The 26,659-nt window shown below is 39.8% G+C and overlaps 1 protein-coding gene across 5 annotated transcripts; it reads right to left on the bottom strand.

The window, feature by feature from the left end:
• Nucleotides 1-317: 317 nt before the first annotated feature.
• Nucleotides 318-25,970, bottom strand: LOC147166443 (uncharacterized protein C1orf21 homolog). Of its 5 annotated transcripts, none has more exons than XM_086089256.1 (6): nt 25,715-25,968; nt 10,838-10,970; nt 4,639-4,724; nt 3,451-3,515; nt 1,900-1,960; nt 318-1,154 (listed from the first exon to the last, which is right to left on the bottom strand). In XM_086089256.1, the coding sequence occupies exons 2-6, from the start codon at nt 10,926-10,928 to the stop codon at nt 1,083-1,085; spliced, it is 375 nt and encodes a 124-aa protein (XP_085945382.1). In that variant the 5' UTR covers nt 10,929-10,970; nt 25,715-25,968; the 3' UTR covers nt 318-1,082. The 5 variants fall into 5 exon arrangements, with proteins under 5 accessions (XP_085945382.1, XP_085945379.1, XP_085945383.1 ...); XM_086089253.1 differs by lacking the exon at nt 318-1,154 and adding an exon at nt 1,162-1,534 and having other exon boundaries at nt 25,715-25,970; XM_086089257.1 differs by lacking the exon at nt 318-1,154 and adding an exon at nt 1,162-1,474 and having other exon boundaries at nt 25,715-25,969.
• Between the last annotated feature and the right edge of the window lie 689 nt (nt 25,971-26,659).

Raw genomic sequence — 26,659 nt, 5'->3', positions numbered from 1 at the left:
TGAAAAGCAGGATTAACCATGAAATGTTTAAAAAGCGTGTATGAGCACTTGGAAATTAGAACAATAGAAAATTGGTATGAATTTCATGTAATTAAAGGGAAAATTATTTCTTAAAAATCATTTATAGAACAGTGTAAGTTAATTATTTTAAATATAAATTCTTACAAATTTTAAAAGAACATTACTTTAACTTTTGCTCAGGTTTAAAGGAAATAAAATATAAAAATAAATTATATAAATAATAAATAAAAAAAATGCTGAATTAAAATATACACACACATACACACTTGCACACTCCACACACAAAGAGTACGAGCTTTGCTGTTTTTACTTTAATAGAAAAAAAAAACCCATATACAAATAATATAACAAGGAAGTCTGCGGTAAACAAAACAACAGAAAAGTAATCGGGTCTGCATCTCCACGGCAACCACCCATTCTCTTCATCCTCCCCATCCTCATCCTCCCTCTTCAGTTGGTTGTTGCTACAGTGCCTGAGTGTGTGCGTGTGTGCGTGCGTGTTTATGTACTCTAAAGTGAGTTGGGGGGGAAAAAACAGAAGTTGACTTGAATGTCTGCTGGTGAACTTAAAGTGTGTGTGTGTGTTGAGGGAGGATGAGACATGAATCTGCTCCATGTTGATAATTTACAAGTGTTAAAAAAAAGAGGGTGGGGGGGGGGTGTAAGGTAGCGGGTCTTCTGTTTCTTATTAAAATATCCCCAAATCTTCCCGTCCGGCTTGTCCATCAATAAAGCCCAACGTGACGTCCTGTAATTCTTCCGCACCTCTGTGGGCCGCCACATTTGGGAATGTTTGTCCCCCGTTCGCTCGGTCCTTTCAGCTGTCAGTGCACTCAGGGTCCCGGGTGGGATTGGAGTAAAAAAAAAAAAAGAAGAAAAAAAAGTCCTTTTGTCCCACCTTTGTCGTTTATATTTAAAATACTTACTTTGCCACATCCCGCATATGCGCGCCCCCCGCTGGTAAAATACTGATTCGACTCTCACACTCGTATACACTCTCACACATTATGAGGGTCTCAGTTTGTGTGAGGGTGGATGGGGGTCGTGGGGGGGCCTCTGTGCTATGTCCCGTCGTCCTCCTCCTCCTCTTCCTCCTCCTCCTCCTCCTCCTCCCCTGAGCAGTAGTCTTGCCCCTGGTAAATAAAACACAAAGATTTTTTTTATTTTTTATGCAGCATAGTTTGTACTCTCATTCTTTACAATGTGTCATTATGTTTTTTTTTAAAAACAAAAAAGAACTACACTGTGTGTATTTAAATAACCACCTAGCTTAGTCGCTCTGTCCTCCATCTTAATGCTCATGCGAAATAGCGTCTATGTTTAAGTGCTACAACCCGGACTGCGCACAAAACTGTGCAGCAACTCATAAACAGACAATAAAAAAAAAGTACTCACAGCCATATATTCTTTATCCCCTGCGAAGAGCGACTAATATCAGTGCCGTACTGATGATCTGAGAGGAGTTGAGATGTCTCAATGAACAGTATATTGGCTGGCTGTCTTGCACTGCTCCCTGGTGGCCAAAGCAGGCACACCAAAAACACAATAGCCATTCTATTGATGCAATGTGACAACAACTCTCATTCTTTTTTTTAATTCTATGTAATTATTATGTAATTACCGTATGTTTTTTATCAAAAACCTTTTTATGGAGAGATATTTTTCCCCATTTGAAGTTTTTTTTTTGGGGGGGGGGAGGCTGGAATGGATAAATGGCATTTCCATGACATCTATCCATCATTAAACAGAGACATGGACATTTCTTCCTTATGCACGTCATCACCAGAGGCCACACCTCCCTCCCGCCCGCCCTCCCGCCCGCCACTTTCGAGATGAAACAAACAAACTCATCCCTCCCCTGCCTTGCCCTCCCCTCACCTTCTCAATCTTCTCATCCAGCATCCGGAAGAATTCCTGCTGGCTCTCTGACGTGTGAATGCTGGGCGAACGAGAGGAAGTTGGAGGATGAGGACGAAGAGGAAGAGGAGGAGGAGGAGGAGGCAGCAACAAATACATCATGAGAATTTTCCATTGCAACCCCCCATCCCCACCCCCCACCCCACCGCGCCCGCCCGCTTCCCTCTACGCACACACGCAATTCCTCGGTACAGTGTGAGAACAGCTCGGCCCGGAAGGAATTTAAATGTCTTGTCTAGTAAAAATATCAGCGTCGTCTTCAGTTAGCGGTCGTGACATTTGGTACGATAGATGCTACTGTATGTCAGCTAGTAATAAAGACAGAATTTCTTTTTCAAACAGCTCTTAAGAGGATAGACCACTTTTTCCATGACGCTGTTATGTAGAAAAGTAAAGCTTGGAATAATCATTCTGTGTAAACAGCACGGATGCAAAAATGAGGTGGCCCGCCAGGGTTGCGGCTAACGAAAATTGGATTTAGCGTTAGCAAACGAGCAAACATGCAGCTGAGGCGCAGGTGTTATTGTTGCCGCCCACTCTGGGTCGCTTATGCACATAAAAATAGCTGTGACGTTGAGTGTGCGTGGCTTTAAAAAGGTGGGGGGCTGACCCGGTGAGTGACGTGGGAGTCGGCCGGCTAACCGCGAGCCAGTCTGTGTCGACAGGAATCCTAACGAAGAGCGCCGTTGACGTTAATTGCCGCGTTGCTGTTTAATCTAAACGGCACTCGTCAGGTTTTCCATCCAATTGTTTCGATATTTTTTTAAGCAAATTTACTGAAAATGCGCAAAAACGGAAATGCAACCTACGCCCGTTTCCATCTGTTGTTGTTGACGTTGTTCTTCATAAACCGTAGCGTTTCTTTGCTGTTTTATTAAAATGCGCTTCTTTAATTAATTGCAAAAAGGTTTCAGTTTCGTCATTCCCCCAAACAAAACGTACTTTATCGTCCGATATTGCTTCGGGGCTACAAACGTACGTGTGACGTAATATCTGGTCAAAATGTGCGACGGTTCAGCGCTTATTTGCAAAAAACGGTTTCCGTAGCCAAAATTCGCATTTTCGATATGCTTCAAAATCGAAATCCAAGCGTAAAAATTTCTAATTTCTAGCGTTTCCATTGTTTTATTTTCACATTTCTTGAAAATTCTAATAAAAAATGGGTGGATGGAAACCCAACTAAAAGGGAAGCACCAAAGTCGACCAGCATGTTTGATTTTACCGTTTGATTTCCCTCCACGTCACTGTTCTATATACAGCAAATGGCACCCATGCGAAAAGGGCATACAAAGTCAAGACCGCTTTTTTTGTCCCACATTGCACTTCTATTGAAACCGCACCAATGCAGAATAAGTCAAACCGACATTTTCCACTTGCCTTTGTGCCATTTTACGGAATATGCTACACGCAGACTTATTAAAGCCATTTCGCTTCATTGATTCTTACTTAATCATGTTATCAGCTACTCAAATCTTGACACAAAAAAAAAGAAGAATTTTTTTGGCCACTTACTTTGATTTATTGTTTGCCGCCGCCTCTTTCTGCAATTTTCCCCTTTGCGGCACGTTACTTCTATCCTGAAACACACACACAAAAAAAATCACGTTATTATGACGACTATGAGCTTTTAAAAGTTGATTTAATTCATTTGCTCCGTATAAATACGTTGTATTTTAAATGTTACCACGCTCCCAAAGACGTATTTATAAAATACAAAGTGTTCAACCAAAGCATATTATTCTATCTAATAAACGCCTACTAGCTTAATGCTAACATGTAATGCAAAACGCAACAAAAGGGGGCTAACAGAAATGAACAAAACCCAAGAAACCTTTCTGACCTCCATTTTATATGGAACATCTGACACGGACCGGAGGATAAGCACTTCACGTTAATGCCGAGTGTCAGCGCGCTGATATAAAACAGCGGCTGCTTCTGTTGGAGCGCGATTTATGACTTATATTAGTTCGTGTTTATAGCCGAGTGGGACGGGAGGCAGACCTACCTGATTGGCTGCCACACGCACACTCCTCAACTTCGGAATGAAGCGCTACATCGTACTGCGTCTTTAGCCGTCGCAGATTTTTAAACCGTCGTTTTTAATGTGTTTAAAAAATATATATATTATACAGGCAAGTCCACATTGTGCTGCAAGAGGCAGAGAAGGTCCCCTACTAAGCTCCAGTAGAGAGTGTGAATATCTTTGTACGCTGTGTTTGTATGCGTGGCTGCAGCAACATTAACAGCAATGCTAATTTTTGTTAGCCTAGTGTTTTTGTTATATATTATTTTAACATTAACAGACTGATAAAATTTGGTTGAACATTTTGGTGTTAATTCATTCACTATTAGTTTAACATTTAAACTACCCCCCGCCCCAAAAAAAAATTGTACATTTAGAACAGGGATAACATTTGTGATTAATCATGAGTTAACTAGTGACGTCATGCGATTAATTACAATAAAAAAATAAAATAAAATCACCTGACGAGATGATTATTAATAATTAGGGTGTCAGGCGATTACATTTTTTTAATCGTAATTAATCGCATGACTTCAATAGTTAACTCACGATTAATCACAAATTTTAGATCTGTTCTAAATGTACAATAAAAAAAAAATCTAGGTTTTCATACCCTTGTTAACAAAAGTAGAATTTTTTTTTTTAAACTAATAGAAATAGTTGAAAAGATTCCTCACCAAGTTCTCCTGGTTGCGTGCATTGATGCGGTTTTCCTCCCCTCTCATGTACTTCACCTCCTCCACTCCCTTCATCTTGTATTCATCTGGGAGAAAAAGAGAAAGAAGTATGATTAAAAAAGGTAGAAAAGAAAGGACAGAATTTTTTTTTTCAACATTTTAAAATACTGTACTTTTTTAGGTCCTGAGCAGACAGTATTCTAAACGATTATGTCCCCCTGCTGTACTGCAGTTCATAATTCTTGTCTCGGCTACTTAATTTATTTTTTAATTGTATTTCTTTTAAAAGGGATTTTTTGCAGGGCTAACACTACTTACTGTAATGCCCTCACGTGTGGGAAAGGAGAGTCATACATATATATATACGCATATACATAGGGCTGTGCATTTAATTGAAATTCAATACACTCCATAATTATAAAAATCAGCATAATCATAATTTTTTTTAAATTATTATTAAATGTATACATTTTTAATACATTTTGTTTCATCCAAAAGGAACTGGCATAATTATAGTGTTTCAAATAATTTTATTAGTCTTAACATTTATTTAAACGTAAAACAAAGTACCAAAAAATAAATGATCGTCCTACTGTGCACAAGCTGCACTTTAAATTCAAGTTTTTGCCAACATAAATAAATAAATATTAATACAAATATATATTATTATAAATTCAGTTTGGTTCAAAAGGAACTTATGATAATTATAGTGTTTCTATTATTATTTTATTTTTTTATTGATTGAAATTAAATCGTGATTAGCATTATTGCTATATGTTTTCCATAATAGAGCAGCCCTACATATATAAGTTTATATTATTGTACACTTTATTTTTGTATTTTTACTATTTGTATAGGGTTAGGGTTAACATTGGAAATCATTTTGAATACAGAATGCTCACTTGCAAAAAAAATGATTTTGTTTCTAATTCACTGTATTATATTGTGTACACAAAAATCAGCCCTCACTTTTATTTTAGCAGGTTTTCATCATCAGCACAACAATATTATAATATGTAATATAGTAGAGTAATATATTTCATAATATTTACAAATTAAGGGTAAGTTTGAACAACAAAAGGATTTTTTTCCTGAAACATCTTAGCTATAAATTACAACAGACTGTAAATCTGTATTGTGCAAGCTTTTATAGATCAAATCTAAAAAAAAAAAAAAATTAAAATATATACGAGAAAAAATAGATTTTTTTTTCCAATTAGCATAAAAAATACTGATTAAAATTTGCTGTTGACCAGTGTTATTTTCATGTCAAAATGTTCACACTTTGCTTCTTCAATAATGTGAATTTTATTAATAACCGAAATTGTTAATTTTGTACCTCCTGTTATTGTGAATAATCTTTTTTGACAGCAAGTTGATAGAAAAAAACATCGTCGTGCTGAATAACAATATACGCAATACATCACGATGTTCCAAACCTCGGCTCGAAGACACTTTTGAATGGAGGAGCCCCGCCCCCAGCGTCGGACATTAAAGTGAATGTGTCCCTGAACAGCTTTCGACACCGCCGATGAGCTCAGTGGCGGCGAGTGTGTAAAAAAACAAAAAAAAAAACAAAACAACAACACATAAATAATACGACGCCGCTTGGAGCTTCTTGCCCGCACTTAAGGTGATTCACCTGTCGGCGTAGATTGCGAACAGCTGGCCGCTTATGGGCGTTGAGCCGCCGGTCGCCGTGGTTACCGCGCCACCTGCATCGCTCAACTGTCAATCAACGGTCATCGCCGTGCTACGTTATCGCATCATGATGTCTCGCAGGCCACACTCGAAGCGACTGCCTCATTAAATATAAACAGAAATTAGGAATAGATTTGTGATAGTGTGTGATAGCGACCCCGACCCTGACCCCTCCCTCCCTCCCTCCCACTGCATTTGACCCCTCCCGGATGCGATTCACATTCAACTCCACTGTATCAGTTTCACACTATGCCTTTTGCCCCCGCCAGCTATCAGCAGCGTTTATCCGTCCCATCTGTGCAACTCTGCACCCAGCTGATTGCGTCGCTCCGCCCAAGAAAAAAAAAAAGGAGGGGGGGGGGGGTCATGGCGAGGATGGATTGGCGTGTTCTTCATGTCATGCTTGTCCGTCACCTTGCGCGTGTGTGCGTCATCGCCGCGGCAACCTCAGATGATGGTGGGAGCCGGCGAGAAATTAAGTGGAAAGATGGCGCGAGATTAAAAGATAGCGAGAAAAAAAAAAGAAGAGAAAGGGAGGGGGGGGGGGAAGGGGGGGTTGTTCTTTAGTGCTGTTTGTGCGAGGAATGTAAACCAGTGGGAGCGAGGCGTCTCGTGTCTCAGCATGCTGAAACACACGTACGCGCCCGCCGCACACACAGGGCGTGATAACAAAACACTGCACAGGCCTCGGCCGACATGCAACAGTGTGCGGCGGTGATGGCGATGGCGGCGGCGGCGGGGAATTAAAAGCTATTTGCTCGCTCGCATTTGAAAACGAAGATAATCCCCATAAAATGTCATGTTTAATATTCCGCAGCCTGAGGAGGATGCGGATGAGTAGGTAGGGCGAAGTAAGGGCCGCCGCCGCCGCCGCCGCCGCCGCCGCACACCGCGCGATGCTTCTGAATCCGACGAGGACCGTGGGAAAAAAAAAGGACAGTTGGCCGCTCGGACCCGACATGTCGGCCGTTTTAAGGACTCCATGCAATGTGAACTGTGCGAGTGTGTACAATATGTTGTACTGGGGCTCATTCAAATTTCCTGGAGTTGATTTTGATTCACAAGAGTTCAGTTCGATTCAATTTAGATTTTTTCCGACTCGATTCGATTCACTGAGTTCAATACGATATTGCTTAATTATGGAACATCAATTCTTCTTAAATAAAAAGGACATGATAAAAAAAAAAAACTCCACAAACATTAAATTCCAAATGAAATTTTGCAGAAGCAGTAACAGTTGAAATTATTTATTTATTAATGGAAAAAATAGGTGTTATAATTTTTGTGTTACATTAACATCAGCATGGATGAGATGAAAATGTTTTCATAATTCTAATTCGATAATAATAACTATAAATTAAAAACATTCTGAATTGTCATAAAGTGCAATAAGTCAGGTCTTTCATAAATGTAAGAAAAATACTTTTAAATTCACACAACCAGTAAATGTCAAGACGAGTAAGACACAAAAAAAAGGACGTTAAAATTTTATTTTGTTGTTAATTTATGGGAAAAAAAGAGATATTAAAATAATCGATTCATGGTTTTATAACTCGATATCACGCTCGAAAAAGAAATCAATTCAATATTGATTTTTTTTTTAACCCAGCCCTATGTCGTACTGTATCACTTTTTTTTAATCCATAAAAAGATGAAGGGCCGAACACAGCCAACTCGACTCTCGGCGAATTGAAGCGGCTTCTCTCAATTCCTTTAAATTCCAAGCTGGAGATTGGCATTGATGTAAAGTTGGCCACTTGGATACTCACATATCATGCACCACAACTTAGACCAGCTTTTACCTGGTCTAAGGTCTAGTCTACTTTCTGTCACCAAAAGGCTGCAAAATAGAAAAAACGCAGTCTGACTGCCGAATTCCCGTACATCGTAAACTAGAACGAAGGAGGGACGAGTGGAGGAGAAAAGGGAGCCCCTATTTTGAGAAGCCCCCATTTTTTATAACGTCTCGCCGCTGGTTCGAGAAGGACGCATACAAATTCACGCGCAGTCCATTGAGTTGACAAGTACACAATTCGTGTTCTGGTTTGTTTACGGAACACTTAAGTAAATCGAGCGGCTCTAATTTGCTTCTTGCTAGATTAATTTGTTTTCCTTTGACCAAAATATGTCACAGACATTTTAATAAAACATGTGTAAACCGTTTTAGCATTTCGCAATATTCTGTGAAACGACACCGGCATGAAAACAGGAGCTCGAAACGTTCCGATGATATTCCATCAGGAAACGTCCAGTTATGTCCTCACGTTACATTTTGTGCGGCTGCAATGAAGACGAGTGATCCGTCTAAATGGGTCATTTCACTCTCTTATTTTCACGCAGATTAAAAGGCAAACAAAAAAAAAAAAACGGTGAAAATTGCTGCAGAGCTTCTGGCACTTTCACCGAAATGCGCACACTGTAATTGAACTCGGGTTGTAACTAAGGATTACTTTCATAAATCCATTAACCTTTGAGTTACGAGCAAGCTTCAGACATGCCGTCGCCCAACTGTAGTTTTTTTTTTTTTTTTTTTGGAGTAACTAATGTACTGTAATGCCCAGGCATGTGGGCAAGGAGAGCCAAAGTCATCATGCACTTTATTTAAGCGTGGCCACAAAACAAATTACACTCACAGGTCAAAGCGCCACTGTATAATAATTAGAATATGAACAAAACTTCCTCTCAAGCCGCTCGTGTGCCAAAATGGCCGTCGTCGACACAACACAGCGGATGAACGACACCACGTCGGGAGTGTTGCCGTTTTTCAAGTGCTGTTTGTGTAACGGAGCTCAGCCTTTTTCCGGTTATTGTGCGAGAGTGAGGGAGGAGGACGAGGACGAGGAGGAGGACGAGGAGGAGGAGGAGGAGGAAGGGGTCGTTAGGGGTTTAGTGACCACAATCTGACAGCATCAGATAACATCTGGGACACAAACGCGTTTCGAGAGCGCGAGGCTCGACTGGCAATCTGTTGACCGGCCAGTTGTAATAAACACGCAAACGGTACAAATACACACAAATACGGTGAATTCGTGTTTACATGGTGGACACACACCCTCAACGATCACAAATCGAAGAGTATCCATGTTAGATTTATGATGGACAGCGCTGGTCGACAAGATGGCGGCGCCCGCGTCCGCCGCTTTAGCTCACAACAATTTTGCCGAGCTACGACTAAAGACGGCATCAAAAGCAGTTGAATCCTTTACAACAGCTTGACCAAAGTAAGATCGGACTTTAGCATCGGCGTCGCTAGCTACCAGCGACGTGACGATTTATCACTCGAGTAACTCTTCATCAATATTTTTTAAGCTCTAAAAATGGAAGTGCAACAACCATCCAATTTCAAAACGAGTGACGGACCGATTATCGGCGCCGATATTCAGAATTTTAACAAATATTGCCATCGAATCATACAGGCGATAACAGATCAATTTAAAACTGTGATAACTGCAGGGACGTAATAATTAAAATTTCAGTTATAAAAGATGCTAACCCCGGGAATTCTTCTGTTCTTGTTTAAATTTAATACTAACACAAGTAAAAATTTTACGTTTGTAATATTTTGACATTTTGTAAAACTTTATTTACTGTAAAGCTTTTTACTTGTTTTAAGTTTTTATTCAACTTTTTAAGACATGCTAATTAGGGCTGCACAATATGTCGAGGAAAAAAAAAAATCGATATTGACCCATGCAATAAGTTTCATATTTTGTGATTTGATCTAAATTTGAGCAGTGAGACGTTAACTAAAATGTGCACCGCTACCCAATAGTTGAACATTATCAAAAAGTTATTACAATTAATTAACTAATACATTGAATTTGCTTATTTTGCCGCATGAATTTTTTTCAATTATTTTATTAGATAATAAAAATGTCATATTCAGCTACTCTAGATCACATATTGCCCGTTTTTTTCCAATATCGTGTAGCCCTAATGCTAATGACCCTGGGAGGTCCCTGAAATCGGTGTTAGAATTTCAAAACAAAGATGTCTATTGACTAAGATTAAAAAAAATAAAAAATAATAAAATACTCAAATATTTATGCAAATCTGAATTATTTTTGATATTTTCCCTTTCAGTGAAAATAAAAATCAGCTGCAAATTTCAGTTATCAGACTCCTTGACTACTAATAACCACACAAAAAAAAAATAATAATCATATTGAGCTACCTCCATTCAAAACAGGTCCCATTCCATCACACATCTCACAAACCAACCAGGAGTGCATTTATGCTAACGCGCTTAATTAATATCTGCTTGGCAACCTGATCCGTCCCAAAACAATGGACTTGACACTTGCGGACAATTTGCACCGAGGCCAGAGGATTAGGAGCTGTGATCACGAGAGCACACGCGGGCCAGTGGGTCAACGCACAAGGATTAAGGACAGGAAATGGAGTGGGCAAGAATTTAGTCACAAGGATGTGTGAGAGATAAGAATGTGAAAGTAAGAGTGGAAGCGGCGTGCGTGTGCGTGTGCGTGTAGTAACTGACCAGTGAAGAGGTCCCCATTGCTGTAGGCCTTGCCACGGCCCTCGTCTTCGTTGGGCACGGCCGACACCTGCTTGGCCGAGGTGCAGCCCATGGCCTCCTCACGCTGGGAACGCTCTCCTCATCGCACTCTCACCTGCACAACAATCACCGCAGGGACACGTTGGCAAATGGGAGCCATTTTCATTTGACAGCTTGCCGTGTAAATACAGCGAACCTCCGTTTTTCATGGAAAACATCTATTAACTCATTCAAACCCCAAAACGTATAAAAAAAATTTAAAATAATTTGTCCTTTACTTCCAAAAAGGTATTCATACTTTTTTTTTTTTTTTTAATGCTACAGCATACAGAAGGCTGAGATACAGCTTTTGATCTGAAGAGGTCGCTTAAAGCAATGGTAGTTCTTACAATAGAACGGCCAGCAGGTGGCAGCAGAGTATAAGAGAACAATCAGGGCCATGTTGCAACAAGCTGTTTTTTGCCGGTGTTTTCAACAGGTTTGTGAATAATGATGAAACTTAGCTATATTTTAATGCTAATTGCTCCAAAACAGAAACAGATTCAAATATATAATTTTTTCCTGATGAAAGAAGAGACTCTAATCTTTCTTTTTGGTAGGTTTTATGTTTTTATAGCAATAGAACACAATAGTATTCTGCAGGCCTTGCAAAATCAGGCAAAATCCAGTAAAACAGCCGGGAGCGACGGGGGTAGCTTCAGCGAAAATGGCTGGGAGTGAATGAGATGAGCTCACATCAGTGTTTTTTTGTTTTTTTTTAATATATTTTTTTACACCAGGGATAATAAAGTTTTCATTATAAAAAAAATAAAGTTTTAATTTTGTTGTTGAGTTTGTTTGTTTTTAATTTTGTTGGTTTTAATCAATTTTCAGGGCGGCTCTGTTAGATTGTATTAGTTTTAGTTATTTCAAAAAATGCTTAGTTTTTGTTTAAAAAAATGTGTATTACTTGTATGCAATATTTAATAAATGCCATGGTAAAATGAAAAAAAAAAAAAAGCAATGCCCTTCTTACCTGGCATTGCGTTTCGGCTGAATTCAATGACAAAGCAGGCAAGGCGAGCCGTTGGGAGTCAAAAGTCAAACATGCAAAAATTGGCACCTTTTCTATTGACTCAGTGTAAAGATGGGCGCTAACTGCTAACTGCTAACTGCAAAGTGAGTATCGAAAGAACTCTCAAAGTCTGGCGTGAACACAAGAACCGTGTGCGTTCGAGGCAGCCAACCACCCTCCATTTGTGTGGATACGACAGGCAGCGGCAGGCGTGTGCAGGGTGCGGCCGTGGGATCTTTGTGTTAAGGTACAATAGGGCGCTAAACCAGAGTCACCTGGCATGTTGTTTCAGCTGATTCAAACCTGCTGTACAAATCGCTGGTGTACTTGGCTGGACTCGCACGACAGGGTTCGAGAGACACGTACCTAAATCGAACTTTTAGTCGTAGTAGTGGAAGTTAGGTAGGGAAGTACCGCTAATGAGATAAATGAGGTCATCCGTGCCGAGTTCGAGATCCAAAGCTTTTTGTTACGCAACTCCTGAACTAACCCGAATTAAACCCCTCACAAATAAATTGCTATAAACAAAACTTTATCTGTATTTGTACCAAAATTACCCTTCAGAAAACTGTGGAAGAATCTCGGTTTTGCGCTGAGCTTGAGCGCTTGAGACTCATCAGCTTGTCGCAGGCCTTCCTGGTGCACATCAGACCACAACACCAGGGGTTCTCATAATGCTAGCGCTAGCTTAAAAAAAAACGGTGAACCCAGTTTAATCGGGGTTCATCGTCCAAGCATTTTTATTTTTTTTATAATGTAAGGAATACAAAGTACAGATGAGTTCTCTTAAAAAAGGTAGGGCGAGAAAGTAAAAAGGCATCCAAAAAATAAATAATCAAGACAAGTATAGAAAACACCTGTGTGGGGAAAAAAAAAATCGATAAAAAGTAACTGTAACAAAGTATTTGCACTTGTTTACTTCCCACCACTGACATTAAGTGCCTCATAAAGCGAGAGTGCAAAAGTCCATCCAGTTAAAAAAAAAAAAAGAGTACAAAGAATCTCGCCGGCCTGTCTTATTAGAAAACCGCCTTCACGAAAGCAGACCGCTTCACAAGGTTGAGGCAGCGCACGATTGAAGGCCTCTCATTTGCGCATATTGAAACATCAATTTGTGAGTAGTGGCGCGCTAAAAATAGAGCGGCGGCCCCAGAGCTTTTGTTGTGAGCGCCGGATAATGCTAGGCTGCGTGAATCTGCGAGCCAGGCCCGCTCTAATTCGGGTGATGCGTGGGGAGGAGCAACAGGCCCGGAGGTGGGAGGGAAAAAAAAACAACAACTTGAAACTTGAAAAGTCTCACGTTACTGCGGCCAAAAATCAAGCCAAGTCAAGTCTCCTCAATTTTAAGCAAGCACAGTCCGGTCAGGTTAAGAAGAAGAACAATTTATTTATTTATTATTATTATTATTATTTTTAATTTATATTTTATTTTTTTTTATTTAAAAAAAATAAAAAAATAAAATAAATAAATTGTTCTTCTTCTTAACCTGACCGGACTGTGCTTGCTTAAAATTGAGGAGACTTGATTTGGCTTGATTTTTGGCCGCAGTAACGTGAGACTTTTCAAGTTTCAAGTTGTTGTTTTTAAAAAAAAAAATTAATTAAAAAAAATAAAAGAAGAACAAATATTTGAATCCCAAGGTAAAAAGGTTGGGCTAAAAATAACTTTCTAAAATCCAAAACAAATGTCACGCTGATTTTCAAACGAAGATTTGTCAAGTCATAATAAGAAGTAACTCACGCAAACCAAACATTTAGCCAATCAAGTACTAACTTACCAAGTCCTAAAATGTGTCATCGACTTGAGTCCCCCAATTCTGCCGAATCACATACGTTCATACATTTTAAAAAAAAAATCACTAAGGGCAGTCATTAAAAAATGTCTGCAGACTCACACAAAGCAGGATTTTGTTTGCAAACACCTACGGAGCTTTCAAACGAGATGTTATTGCAGAATAGTGCACACTATTCATCCTAATGGTGTGACTCCTGTTCTTGGAACTCATATGGTCATTTAGCAAAAAGCCATTAATGAAAAAAAATATATAATAATAACACCGCATAAGGGAAAAAAGCTTAAAAAGTACGGGGGCACCTCGTCATTACAACTACAGGAAGCTAAAGTGTAGGAAAATATGCAGCTTCCACTTTTCTGGGAAGAACTTCTGCAAGGTGGGAGTGGAGTGTGTCTGAAAACATTTTTGTCCCAAAATTGGAAAAGATCAAAATGTCTTCGTAAGTAAATTCAGGAAAGCGAAAGTACTCTTGCCTCTCGTTGTTGCCTGATATGTTATGCGGGTAATGAAACACCTTCGAAAAAGGCATCCGGTTGCCATTTGCAATTTCCTGGCGGAAGTTGCGAATCTTAGCAGTACAAAAAGGCAGAAGAAGAGAGCAGTAAGACGGCCATGTTGGCTAGCATTAGCGCTGCTGTAAACTCTGTTTCTTCTCATTAGGAAATGAAAAAAATATTATTATTATTATTATTAAAAATAATACTGTACGACGCAACAGATGTGGAGAAGAAACATTATTTTTCCCCATCCTATTTAAGATTTTTATTTTATTTTAAATACTGTATATATTTCTCATAAGTCTGTCTACGTCACTTAACTCATGTCCCAAAATGTAATTTATAAGTTTTTAATGTTTTTTTTATTTTTTATGCTAGAGCATACAGAAGGCTTTGATGCAGCCTCTGACCTGACGAGGTTGCTTAAAAGGTATGTGGTAGTTATTACAAAAAACGGCCAGCAGGTGATAGGAGAGTGTAAGAGATCAACCAGGGCCACGTTGCTCTTTTCCCCAGTGTTTGAAACAAGTTTGTGAATAATGATGAAACTTTATATTCTAAATAAAAGATAAAAGAAGAGACTAATCTTAATTTTGGTAGGTTCCATGTTTTTATGGCAATAGAACACAATATTCTGTGGGCCAAATCAGTCAAAATCCAGTAAAAGAGCCGGGAGCGAAGGGGGTTGCTTCAGTGAAAATGGCTGGGAGTCAATGAGTTAAGTTGGGTTTTCATATTTTCAACGGTCATTGTGATATAAAGTCACGTAAAATGACATTGAATGATTTGTGGAGAACGTGTTACATCTTGTGCTAGCCTAAAAAAAAAAAGAGGCAACATTCACAACGTATGGTTTTCCTAAATTGTTATCTTCAGCTAATTTAATATACTTAAACATTTCTAAGCTACGACAAACACATAAAAGCCACGCATAAGTCATGCTAGCAACGTAGCCAGCCGTGGCCAACGTCGGCCTGCTTACAGCGCTAACGTTAGCTTAGCATTGCTGGGAGTGCTATTTTTTGCTGGAACTAAACATGTGTTCTCCATGACTACATGTCACAACGACGCACTTTCATAATCGCATGCAATTATGAATGGCCACGCCTGATCTGTACTTCTTACTTACTGCGAGTGCTTTCGCCCGCCTCGGTCTCTATCACGCAAGCTGCTCGAACCATAATCCCATCTTAACAATAAACGCAACTCCAGATGTTCCGCATAATCATTCTCCACGCAGCGTAGGAGCCTTACTCATTAGTCATGATGTCATCAAGCAGGTTGCCAGACCGGGAGCCATCAAGCGAGCCTTAAAACAACAACAACAACAAAAACACACCCTGGGCCAAAAAGTCATTCTTACAACAAGGCGGCCCAACCAAACCCTTGGGCTTGCCCTCCTCGTCCTGCCTACGTGGAGTTTGGGTGGTGACCGAGTGCGGCTGGTGTGAACAGGCCTCCTTTTTAAAGACAGTTTGTAGAAGGAGGAACTAGAGAGAGAGAGAGAGAGAGAGAGAGAGAGAGAGAGAGCGGGAGAGACGGGCACGGTTGCATAAGGAGGTAAACGGGAGCAGCGAACGAGCCGCAAGGTTCCGCAGACGCCAAAGGCAAGCGGTCACCGAGCCTGAAAAACGGGCTGGGCCCAAAAGCGCACGAGAAGAGGAACACGAGCAGGAAACGTGAGGGCCCAAGGCCCCCTTTTTTTAACACTTCGACATGCCGACAGCTCCGGGATGGAGAAGTGACGCCTTTTCACACTTTCACATCGGCTTTTTTGGGGGTATACGCACTCCAATTACAGAAGAAAAGAATGTTATGAGAAAATGTTATGATTTAGTTGTTTTTTATTACAGTGTGAATGAACCCTTGCTCCAGTCATTTGCGCCGCCGCCATTTTGCGGATATTTATGAACATATATACGCTTTTTAGAAATTTTTACAGCCTGCAGTAAAACTGCCTCTTTCGCAGATACTGAGTTTGCAAAATTTTATTTTGCGGAGTTTATAACTCTTTTTGCCGCACGCTTATTTTGTGTGTAATTCCACAGTTGACCACTAGATGGGGGCACACTCGTTTGACAGCGTAAATTTCAAAGAAAACAGGAAGCACTCTGAACTCAGCCTATTTTTGCTGAGGTGTATTTAATTAATGTCACATCCTTCTTAATCCTGCTTTTTATGCCAACAGAAAGTGACGGCTGTATTACAATGTACATCTGATTACTGTAAAGACATTGTTACACAATATTTTTATCTTTACCTTTTGCTCTTGCTCTCTCTCTTGTTGTGTTTAAATGTTTTTGTTGAGTGTCTTTAAAGAATAAAGACCTTAAAAAAGTATTTTTAAATTTCTTTGAAAATGATGTTATAAGAAAGTCTCCCATTTTGTGACAGCGAGAGTGAGAGAAGGTGCTAAGCAATTAAAAAGTTGCGTAGGACGGGTACAACTTTTTTGTTTTATTTATTATTTAGTCTTCGTAAATTTAGGACTTCTCATGGAAATTTTTTAAATCAAAAACTTTTTACAATAAAACCTTACCATTTATTTTCCTCCCCATAAAATTACTTCTCTTTTGACATATTTTGATTTCATTCCCGTTTTCAATTGCTTGATTTTTAACGTTTTTTTCCCTCTTTTGGACAGACTCATAGAAACACAGGTAAAGAATGTTAACATTTTCTCAGCACAATGTGAGAAGAACACACCACAACGCTGCAGGCTCACAGCGGGCTGATGCGTTGCGTAAGAGCAACAAAGCGATCAATTCATGGCGACGATGCCTCCGTCACAACAACCGTGTGCATGACAAATCATTTTCATGCCAGACATTGTGACCTGGACCGCAGTTTGGGGGGAAAACTGCCTCGTCACAAACTGCATTATTTGTGTCTTCTCCCTCCGCCGCCATAGAAATGAAAACGAGACAGCCAAATGGAATCCATCCAAAAAAGCCTGACAGCAAATTGTGAGCTCTCTTATAGGAGACGCTTGAGATGAAACGCTGCATGTCATGTCATATATTACTGAAAGAAATGTAAACAAAAAAAATAGATAACAGATGATGCATTGAAAGCATCCACGTGCTTGGATTTGAATACAAAAAAAAAAAGTCAAATCAGCAACCATGTGCACTTTTTGACATTAGAAAATGGCAGCAACCAAAAGTGACTTCTTTTTTTTTTTTTTATCAGTGGTGGGAGAACTGCACACTTTGTGCAAGTTATATAAGAATGTCTCAAGTCTTAACCTTCAGATTTCAAGCAAGTCCAGCGTTACTGAAGCAAATATCAAGCAAGTCACGAAATTTCAAACAAGTTGCGTCAAGTCATTACTTGCTTTAAGCAAATCATAAGTAAGGCCTTATTGATATTGATTTTTTTGAGGACGATGCCCATTCTGACATTTGGCAGAATAGAATTTTGATGCAGTAACCGATTTATAAAAAATAAAATTCACACGCAAAGAGCTAGTCACAGCTCATTTATTGACCCGAGTGCAAATAGTGTTCGTGTAATGCGACATGCACAGAAAGTAGTAGTGATGAGAGAGAGTGACGTCGTTTCACAATTTTAAAAATGCGCAAGAGTTCGCAAGTTACTTCATGTTAAAAATTAGAAAGCTCTTAATATGAAAAGAACACACCGGTCTTTTCTTGTTCGTATTCAGCAAAGTTGCGTCATTTTACGATGCGCATCCGTATTCAACTTAACAAAATAAAAGCATTCAACGTTGTGCAAAGGAGTCAATGTAACACAATTTAGCAGTAATAAATTGAATAACAATACTTACATTTGTGGAGACCGGGGTCAAGTTGTTTTTTACAATTTCAAAAATGTGAAGAATTTCATAAGTTACTTCATTAAAAAAAAAAAAATCTATTAGGTTAACATCTCTTCCCACTTTTGTTAACAAGAGTATGAAAAATTAGCAAAAAATATTTTATTGTACATTTAGATATAAAATGTGATTAATTTGCAATTAATCGCAAGTTAATTATTGAAGTCATGCGATTACAAATTTTAAATCGCCTGACATCTCTCGTCGTAATATGAGAATAAAATCTTACAATCAGCATTCTGCGTCTCAATCACAGTTTGAGATGTGAGCAAATCGAGTTACAAGCTCAATCAGGAACAAAGTAAACGCGCAAGTCAAGCGAGCAGCGTTTACCACTTTGAATTGAACTTAAGTATACCGCTGAGTGAAAAAGTGGCTAAATGGAGCACCCCAGGGAACGCATCTAGGGCCCCTTGCGTTTGCTTTGTAAGTGAATCTGCCCCATTTTTTTGAAAAACTACACATAGCTCCAAAATTAATCGGTTATGTTTGTACTCACTTCAAAATGATCCATATGTGGACGTCTCGTCTAACTTGGTTCTTTTTGCGTCCTTCGCACAATGGCTGGTCACGTAATTTGTTACCTTGACCTTTCGTGGGGACTTCATCCAACTCTTTATACGATCACTAATTCTCACTATCACGTCACAAACGGCACGCAAAACTGTGCTATATACATTCATCTGGAGCAGTTCATAATCAATATTTCCCAACTGTAATGACACACAAAAACAATTCCTAGCAAGGTCCGTGTACAGAAAACCGTCTATTTAAGCTCAAGTGGTTTTTTAGGGGCCCGTAGTGAAAACACGGGCGTGCTGCCAGAGTGCGCGTGTGCAACAACTTGACAATCTTCTGCAGCACATGCCACAGCTATGCAACAAGTCCCATGCTGTCAATCAGCGGGCAGTTTTTCATGCTTGAAAACAGAGGAGCTCCTGTCTAAACGGACCCCCGCCCCTCCCTGGGCCCGCCAAATCCTCCAGCCCTTGTCGCACCGCTTACAATGGCTAGACGATGACACAAGGAGCTGCAGAGTAAGCGTTGCCAAATCTGGCAAAAGTACTTGGAGGTGAGAGTACAGATAATGGGGGGGGGGGGGGGGATGATATGTATTGATTCAATTACTTTATTTAAAAAGAAGAACAAATGACTTACTGCCAGTCAGTCATTTTCAAAGTAGAGCCAAAAAGTGCGGCAAAAAAGTAGATTTGCTTTGTTCAAGAGGAAAAACTTTTTTCGAGTTTTTTTGTGGTTTCACCAAAATCCGTGTTTGCCAAGCAGAACAGTAACTGTGATGCTATTTTTTCGACACCTCAAACCAAAAAACAACAAAAACAAAATAGCCGCTGTCAATGGCAAAATAATTGATATGCAATGAAGAAATGGGCCATGAAAGACGCTCTCGCACCACTCAATCGAACGTGTTTTTTTGTTTTTTTTTAAATGGCATTCATTCGCCATTCACTCCATGAACAGACAAACACAACAAGGACACGTACCGTTTACACCATTACATATTTATACTTTGAGTATCAGGCGCCTATAAACGTATCCGACTTCAACTCGTGCTTTTAGAAACGTTCCCGTAGCTTAGCTAATACGCATTGTCAAGTGGCTAACAAAAAAATGCTAAATTAGCTAATGACAGATTAGCTTTATAATATCATATGGGTGAGTTTACCACGGTGGATAAATTGTTCGATACAAAAGTAACAAGCCTGTTTTTTTTTTTTTAAACGTTTGGGAGTAGAAAGTACACGTTTTTCCATGTTGGGAGTCAAAACTCCAAAACAGATTCTCAAGCAAAGTGACAAATCTACTAAGGATTCGTTACTTCCCACTACTGGGCTTTACTGTCAGGCTTGTGTGTGTGTTGGCGAGCTCCCCAAGCTTGTCAGGCTGATGGAGGTCTTAAAGTGGGACCGGAGAAAGCGCTGCAGCATTTTGCTGCCTGGCTTGAGTAAATATTATGGTGAGAGAGCGAGAGAGCGAGAGAGCGAGAGAGCGAGAGAGCGACCACTCGCTACCGGTGTGCGTTCAGCTAGCTACTATGTTTCAGTCTTTTTGGACATTCTGGCTATTGGGACGAAGTCACACGCTCCACTCGTGTGTGTTGTGTGCCTTAAAGGGGCGTGGTCTAGTGAGTGAGGGTTGTTAATTCACTGCTGGCGTCCTATCCATGCTCCTTGCCAGTGTTGTCATTTTGGATTTGTGTGCGTGGCTGTTTTTCCCCCATTTAGTAAATAGTTGAGAAGCGCATGGGCTTATTATATGATGATTTGTTTTTGTTTTGTTTTTTGCTTAAAGTATTATGACTAAAAGTCCGCGTTTTATTAGAGTCAAAATAACATTACGGCGATTGCCGAACGTTTTTGTCATAGTACTTCATCCTAAAAAATACTACTATTCTCTAATTGTTGCGTCTTTACTCTTGAAATATTCTTATAACCCCCCCCCCCCCCCCCCAACTATTTCCATCATTCCATTACTTGACTCTCTTCGCATTAGAGACTGATAATGCCGATTATCGGTGCCAATGTTCAGCATTTTGACAAATATCGGCATCAGCCTTTTTTTTGAAAGCATCTGACGGCTGATAATAGATCGATTTTAAACTTAAGACTTTAGGGAACTATTTATTAAAATGTTCCGTTAACGTTATAAGAGATGCTGGAACTCTACACTCTACAACTTAAAACTAAGATCAGTGAAAATTTAACATTTCAAATATTTTCAGAAAAACTTAATTTACTGGAGAAAACAATAGGGAGGTTTTTATATGCTAATGAGACGGGGGGGGGGGGGGGGGGGTTCACTGAACTTTTTTTGTTAGAAAAAAACAGACGTCTATTGACTAGGATTGTGTGTGTGTGGGGGGGGGGGGTCCAATATTTTTAAAATCTTTAAATTTCGTCAATAAACGAGGTTTAAAAAAAATCATTTTGATGATTAAAAAAAGTTCAACAAAGTTAAGAGTTTGCATTTGTATTTTTACGCCAATATGTTCCCTTATAATCGGCTACAAATAAATATTCGGTTATCGGCTTCCTTGACTACTAATAATCGGTATCGGCCCTGAAAAAAAAAAAAAAAAAAGGTCTCTCTCTACTTATAACTGCCGTTTCTTATTACAGAAATTGCCCAAAAAAACTAACTTCTAACATTTTTTTTTTCTTCTTGAGATAGAGTAAAGAACAGAGAAAGGTAAAAAAATTTAACTTTTCCCTGTCCAAGAATTGCTAGCGATGCAAGCACGGTAGAATTGTTTTGTCTACGTTCTTGGTACGCTTTGTTGCTTCCGTGTTTGTAGCGTATGTCCCGTATATATTTATGAGTGTTTGTTACTTTGAACACGGTTGCAGCTGGATGCGGCTGATAGGCACAAGGTCGCGCATGTTTACGCTTTCTCTTCCCAATTCATTTGAATTGCAACTACTGCAGCTGCTGCCGGCAACTCCAAACCAAAAGAAAAGAAAAGCAGCCAGCCATTAATATTCATTGAAAATGATCTCATCTGAAGGAAATGAATCAATCTGGGACTTAATTGGCAAAGCGCGCCGCCGCGGGGAAGGTTCCATCTCGCCCGAGCGCCCCGCTTCACGTCTCGAACACGCCGATATTATTATTTTCGAGTCGATACCGAGTCATATTCATTAAAGTTGCTAAAAGCAGCAAAGTCGCAAACAATTTTCATGGTTTGCGTGCGGCGACAATGGATGAAATCACGACGAGTGCAACGAATGAAGCCGTGAAACTTTCCACGGGAATAAAGCAGAAATAAACCAAAATTTACTGGAGACCTTTCGGAAATGTACCGGACATTTTGCTTTCACTTTATAAAATTGATGACCACGATTTTTAGAAGTCAGAAGTCTGTGAAAAGGTCATGAGTGGTTTAGAGAATACAAAGAAATGACAGTTTGTGGCATGGAAGTTGTCTGCGCGGTTGACGTACAATCGTGCCGGCAATGCGGCAAAAAAAATTTGCGTCGACTTTTCCCCCCAGCCCTAACGTTAGCATTAAGCTAGCTGACGTTCAATAGGCGGAATTTTATAGCTTATTTCAACACTTAAATTTGGTGTATAAATGGAAAATATTTAATTCCAGTTTTACAGTAAATTTTTACGGAAGCGCGGAAGTATACATTTTTGACTGGCTAGTACATTTGAACGTATTTGCGAGTACGTTCGAACATTCTCTCAAATACATTTGAACGCACGTGTAGGCTAAATGCTACAAACATTTAGCCTATTTTCCTTTAATGCCACAGGATTATTACTTGCGCATGTGCGGGTGAAAACTAAACATTTCTTTTAAGAATTTCCCACACATTATACAGATACGTTTCTTATTTAATTTTCGAATGTAAATCGTAACTTTTATGATTTATTATTATGTTCAGAATTTTCCCCAAAATGCAACGGGGTATGTATTTTAGGGGTGCACCGATCCCCGATCTTTTAAAGTCTGACCTGTCGATGTCAATTTTTTTTCCAATCTTGTTTTATTGGAAAACATTGAACAATGTCGCTGAAATAATAAAAAAAAAATATTTATTTTTTAACTGCACAAGAAAGTAGTTTTCTCAAATAAAAATGAAAATCCTATTAGTCATCTCAGCAGAACAGGACAGTGACTGACTTTTCCAGACCTCTGAGGAAGGAGATGAGATCGGTGGAAAAGATCCGTTTATTTTTAAAGGGATCGGCCGATCACCGATCTTCCAAAATTAAGGAAATCGGGGTCGATAAATCATTATTAAATCATTATGCATGGCATTTTGTAGTTTGTAGCATTTAGCCTACAAGTATGTTCAAATGTATTTGCGAGTACGTTCAAACGTACTCACCAGTTCCTTAAAACTCCAACTGGGAGTGCCAAATAAACAACTTTAATCAAGCGAACCAGTCTTCTACTTTTCAGGAAAAAGTCCAATTGGATCATTTCCAATGACAAACCTTAACTGGGAATGACTATAATCGCAAGGTAAGGACATTGTGAACCCAGCTCGTGGACTCTGAACCCGCACTGCGAACACATCCACGTGACACGGACGGACCACCGCAACAAGAACGTGCGACCGCCGTAATTAGCAACGCCGGGCGACGACAACGCCGTCGAAAGCAGCTTTTTATTGTGGTTCTGTGCCGGGGAGGCCATCTGAAGGGCAGAGAAGACACACAAGCTTGTGGGATCGCGTTACGCTGACTTCAGGGGTTTTTTGCCTTCAGACCACCACCCTTGTCACACCTGATTGCTCCGGTAGGCAGTCATGAAGCACGCTAGGCAGGCTAACGCTGCATTGTGACATCATTCATTTGACCAGATATCAATTCAGGGCTGTCAAATGTATTTGTAGTTACAGCGGAACTTCAATTTAACCAACTTGGAATCAACGAAGTCCGAATTTAATTTACAGTCTGGGACTCGACTGATATGGGATTATTTTGCGGCCGATGCAGAATCTGATATTTGGAAGGACAAAATACTGATAACAGTACAATCTGCTGAATCCTGATTAAGAATTTTTTGAATAATAATTAAAATAGCTTCTTTTTTGCTCCCTTAATGCTTACAATAACACAAATATGAACTACAGGGACACCATTTGACAGTTTTTCAATAGTTTGTTCTCGTTTAACTTTATAACTATAAGAAAAATCTGAAAACTGCTGGGGTTTTTTGTCTATTTTATTGGGAGTTTGGGGGCGTGGTTTGAATGTCATTGTCTTTTTCTTAAGTTGTAATGTGTTCAAAGAAGGCAAAAATCTGCAGACTCTGTGGATTTTGATTCTTCAAAACAAATAGTCGGTCAATTTTTTTCCCCAGCAATAAAAAATATTTAGCCGATTTTTTTCCGGCAAAAAAATATTTGGTTGATTTTTGTCCAGCAAAAAAATATTTGGCTGATTATTTTTTTCAGATTTTTTTTAAAGAAAAAAATCTGCTAATATTTGACAATTTTACTAATATCTACGGCTAATCATATCAGTCGGATTAATCATCTGTGCCTTCGCTACAATTGTGAAACTGTAAGTCAATTTTTCAGGTACTGTGATTTTTTTCCCCCCGCTTTGACTTACAGGCAAAAATTTTACATACCTTATATGGTGACGGCAAATTCAAATCAACTCTGGCAGATAGTGTAATAGTCACCGTTTGTTTACTATAATAAAATCTTTTGTCACCCGGAAGTACATGCGACGGTTTAAAAGTGAAAAGATGATAATAATATGATGAGGTGATTATACATGTCTTGATAGCCACTGAGATGAAAATGAGTTTGACACCCCAGCCAAAAGGTGGCAGGTGGGTCAAGCAGCCTGTCAGAGAGAGAGAGAGAACGAGAGAGGCGGACAGACGGGATAAATCAGCAGGCAAATTTACAGACGAGGGCATAAGACGGCACCCGGGCCGCGCCGCGCCAACTCGCTTTTGCGCCAGGCGGGGTTAGCGCCGCAGCCACCGAGCGGATGTTGTCATCTGCTGTTGGGATATGTCGGGAACACGCCGCATGCTTAAGTGCATCAGCAGCAGCCTGCCGTCAGCTGTTCTCATGTGCAAGTAGCAGGGGTGCCAAGTAATCAAGTACAAATACTTTGTTACTGCACTCAAGTACATTTTTTGAGGAATCTGTTGATTTTGAAAAATAATCCCATTTACATTTTTAGTTCTCAATATTGCAATTCTTAAAGTTCCCTTCCCTTGTATTTTTTTAACAAACACAAACAATATATTCATCTGCATTAGAATAAACAATATCAGATGTATAAATCATAAATGTTTTGGTCTCATCGGTTAGCTTTACGGCAACTTCACAAAATTCTACCGAACAAGTGAGGTGTAAACAAAACTCGGATTAATTATCAATCGTGCAAACAAATCTGTGGCTTAATCACTTTAGCTGTTCATGTTTCATGAAAGTAAATATAGACTGTGCTGAACGTATATAGACACTAAATAAATAAAATATATACTTAGAGCTGCAACGATTAAATCGACAACTAATCAATTCTCATATCAATCGATAAGCATTTTTGATAATCAATAAATTGTTTCGAGACCTAAGTTTAACTAATATCTGGTTTTATTGACAGTTGATACATGTCAGTAATGGGGAGCTCCAAACAACCAATAGCCTCTCAGACAATCACGCCATGTTTTCGTGGTTGAATAAAAAAAATATTACAGCGCAATTAATTGAAGGCGTAGCCTCAAAACCTGATATAGATCAGCCGTTTTCTTGTTACAGTAGTAGTAGTACACAATCGCCAATTTCCCCCCCACTATGGTCCACTTAAATAAACCGAGTAAAGAGCTTGGTCACAGAACGAATTTCAAAACTTTCTGGTGACATTTTTTTCTGTTGTGATGCACTGAGAGTTGATCTCATGTCAAATACGCCTGAGAGGCTCGTCTAGTGCAGCACTTTCGTTTCCACTGAACAGCAGGCAGCACCGTGGCTTCCTTCCATCTGTTGAGTGCTTCTCCCCGGCTAAAGGGGCCTCGCGAGGCGGGGAGAGGGTGGAGGGGTGGAGGGGTGTCGACAACAAGACTACGAAGCGGCTCCACCGCGAGGAACTACACGACCAGACACCCCCGGCGTGGGGGAAGAAACAACAACAAAAGCGACAAGGAAGGAAGCACATGGAGGGAAACAAAGTACTTACGAGGCAAGAGGCGCCGGTTCCGCTCGGTCCGGGCTCGAAGGGGAGGTGAAGCCGCTCCGTCTTCTTCCGGGCTCGGCGGCGGCGGCGGCGGCGGCGGCGGCGGCGGCGGCGGCGGCGGTGGGTCGGGCGGGGACGTGACTGCGAGCCTCCGAGGACTGAAGGCGAAGTGTGCGGCTTGCGTCATTCCACCAGGATGCCGCTATTGAGTGAGGGCGCCAACGCAGCCATCTTGCCGCGGAGCAAAGCCGCCAATCACGGCGGGAGACGTGACGGAGCCCAACCCTCTTATGCAAGGAACCGAGTATAAATACTTCGTTACTCTTTCGAACTACTGTACTGTTGTTCTTCGCTGTGTACGGTAGACCCCGTTTTTCTGACGACCTTTTAGCGTTAGACTTTTTATTTGACAACACATTTCACTTGTGTAAAATTAATTTATTAGAATTTCCAAATAGTTTGGATAACTTTTTACTTTCTTTCTACATTTAAAAACTACAGTGGTGCATTTTTCATATACTGTATTTGTATTTTGACTTTTTACTCATCTCCCTACAGTAACCAAGTACAAATATTTCGCTGTACAGCTGTACTTAAGTGTTTTTCTTTTTCTTTTAACTTTTTCCTATTATTTTAACTCCCTACATTCCTGCAGTGTTGGGAAGTGACAACGTACAAATATTTAACATACATCTCTTTAAATCTCACTGCTAACATGTACGTCAGTATCTGTACTTCTACTTAACTTTAGTGAACAGAGTTAGTATTTTTTTTCTCTCCTAATGTGCTTCCAGCAGTGAAAGTAATCCAACAAGATGAGCTACTGGCATTTCCCCCCCTTACTCCCCACGCCTTTAAAGGTCGTGTATTTATAATGTATACAGCATTAATCATTTAAGAGGCAGCCGATTTCAATCAAGATGTGACAGTGACTTTGCATGACTTTTG

Source organism: Leptonotus elevatus, chromosome 11, assembly GCF_054856555.1.
Source record: "Leptonotus elevatus isolate MCC_2025b chromosome 11, RoL_Lele_1.0, whole genome shotgun sequence".
Taxonomy (NCBI): Eukaryota; Metazoa; Chordata; class Actinopteri; order Syngnathiformes; family Syngnathidae; genus Leptonotus; species Leptonotus elevatus.
This window is presented reverse-complemented; position numbering and strand designations above follow the sequence as displayed.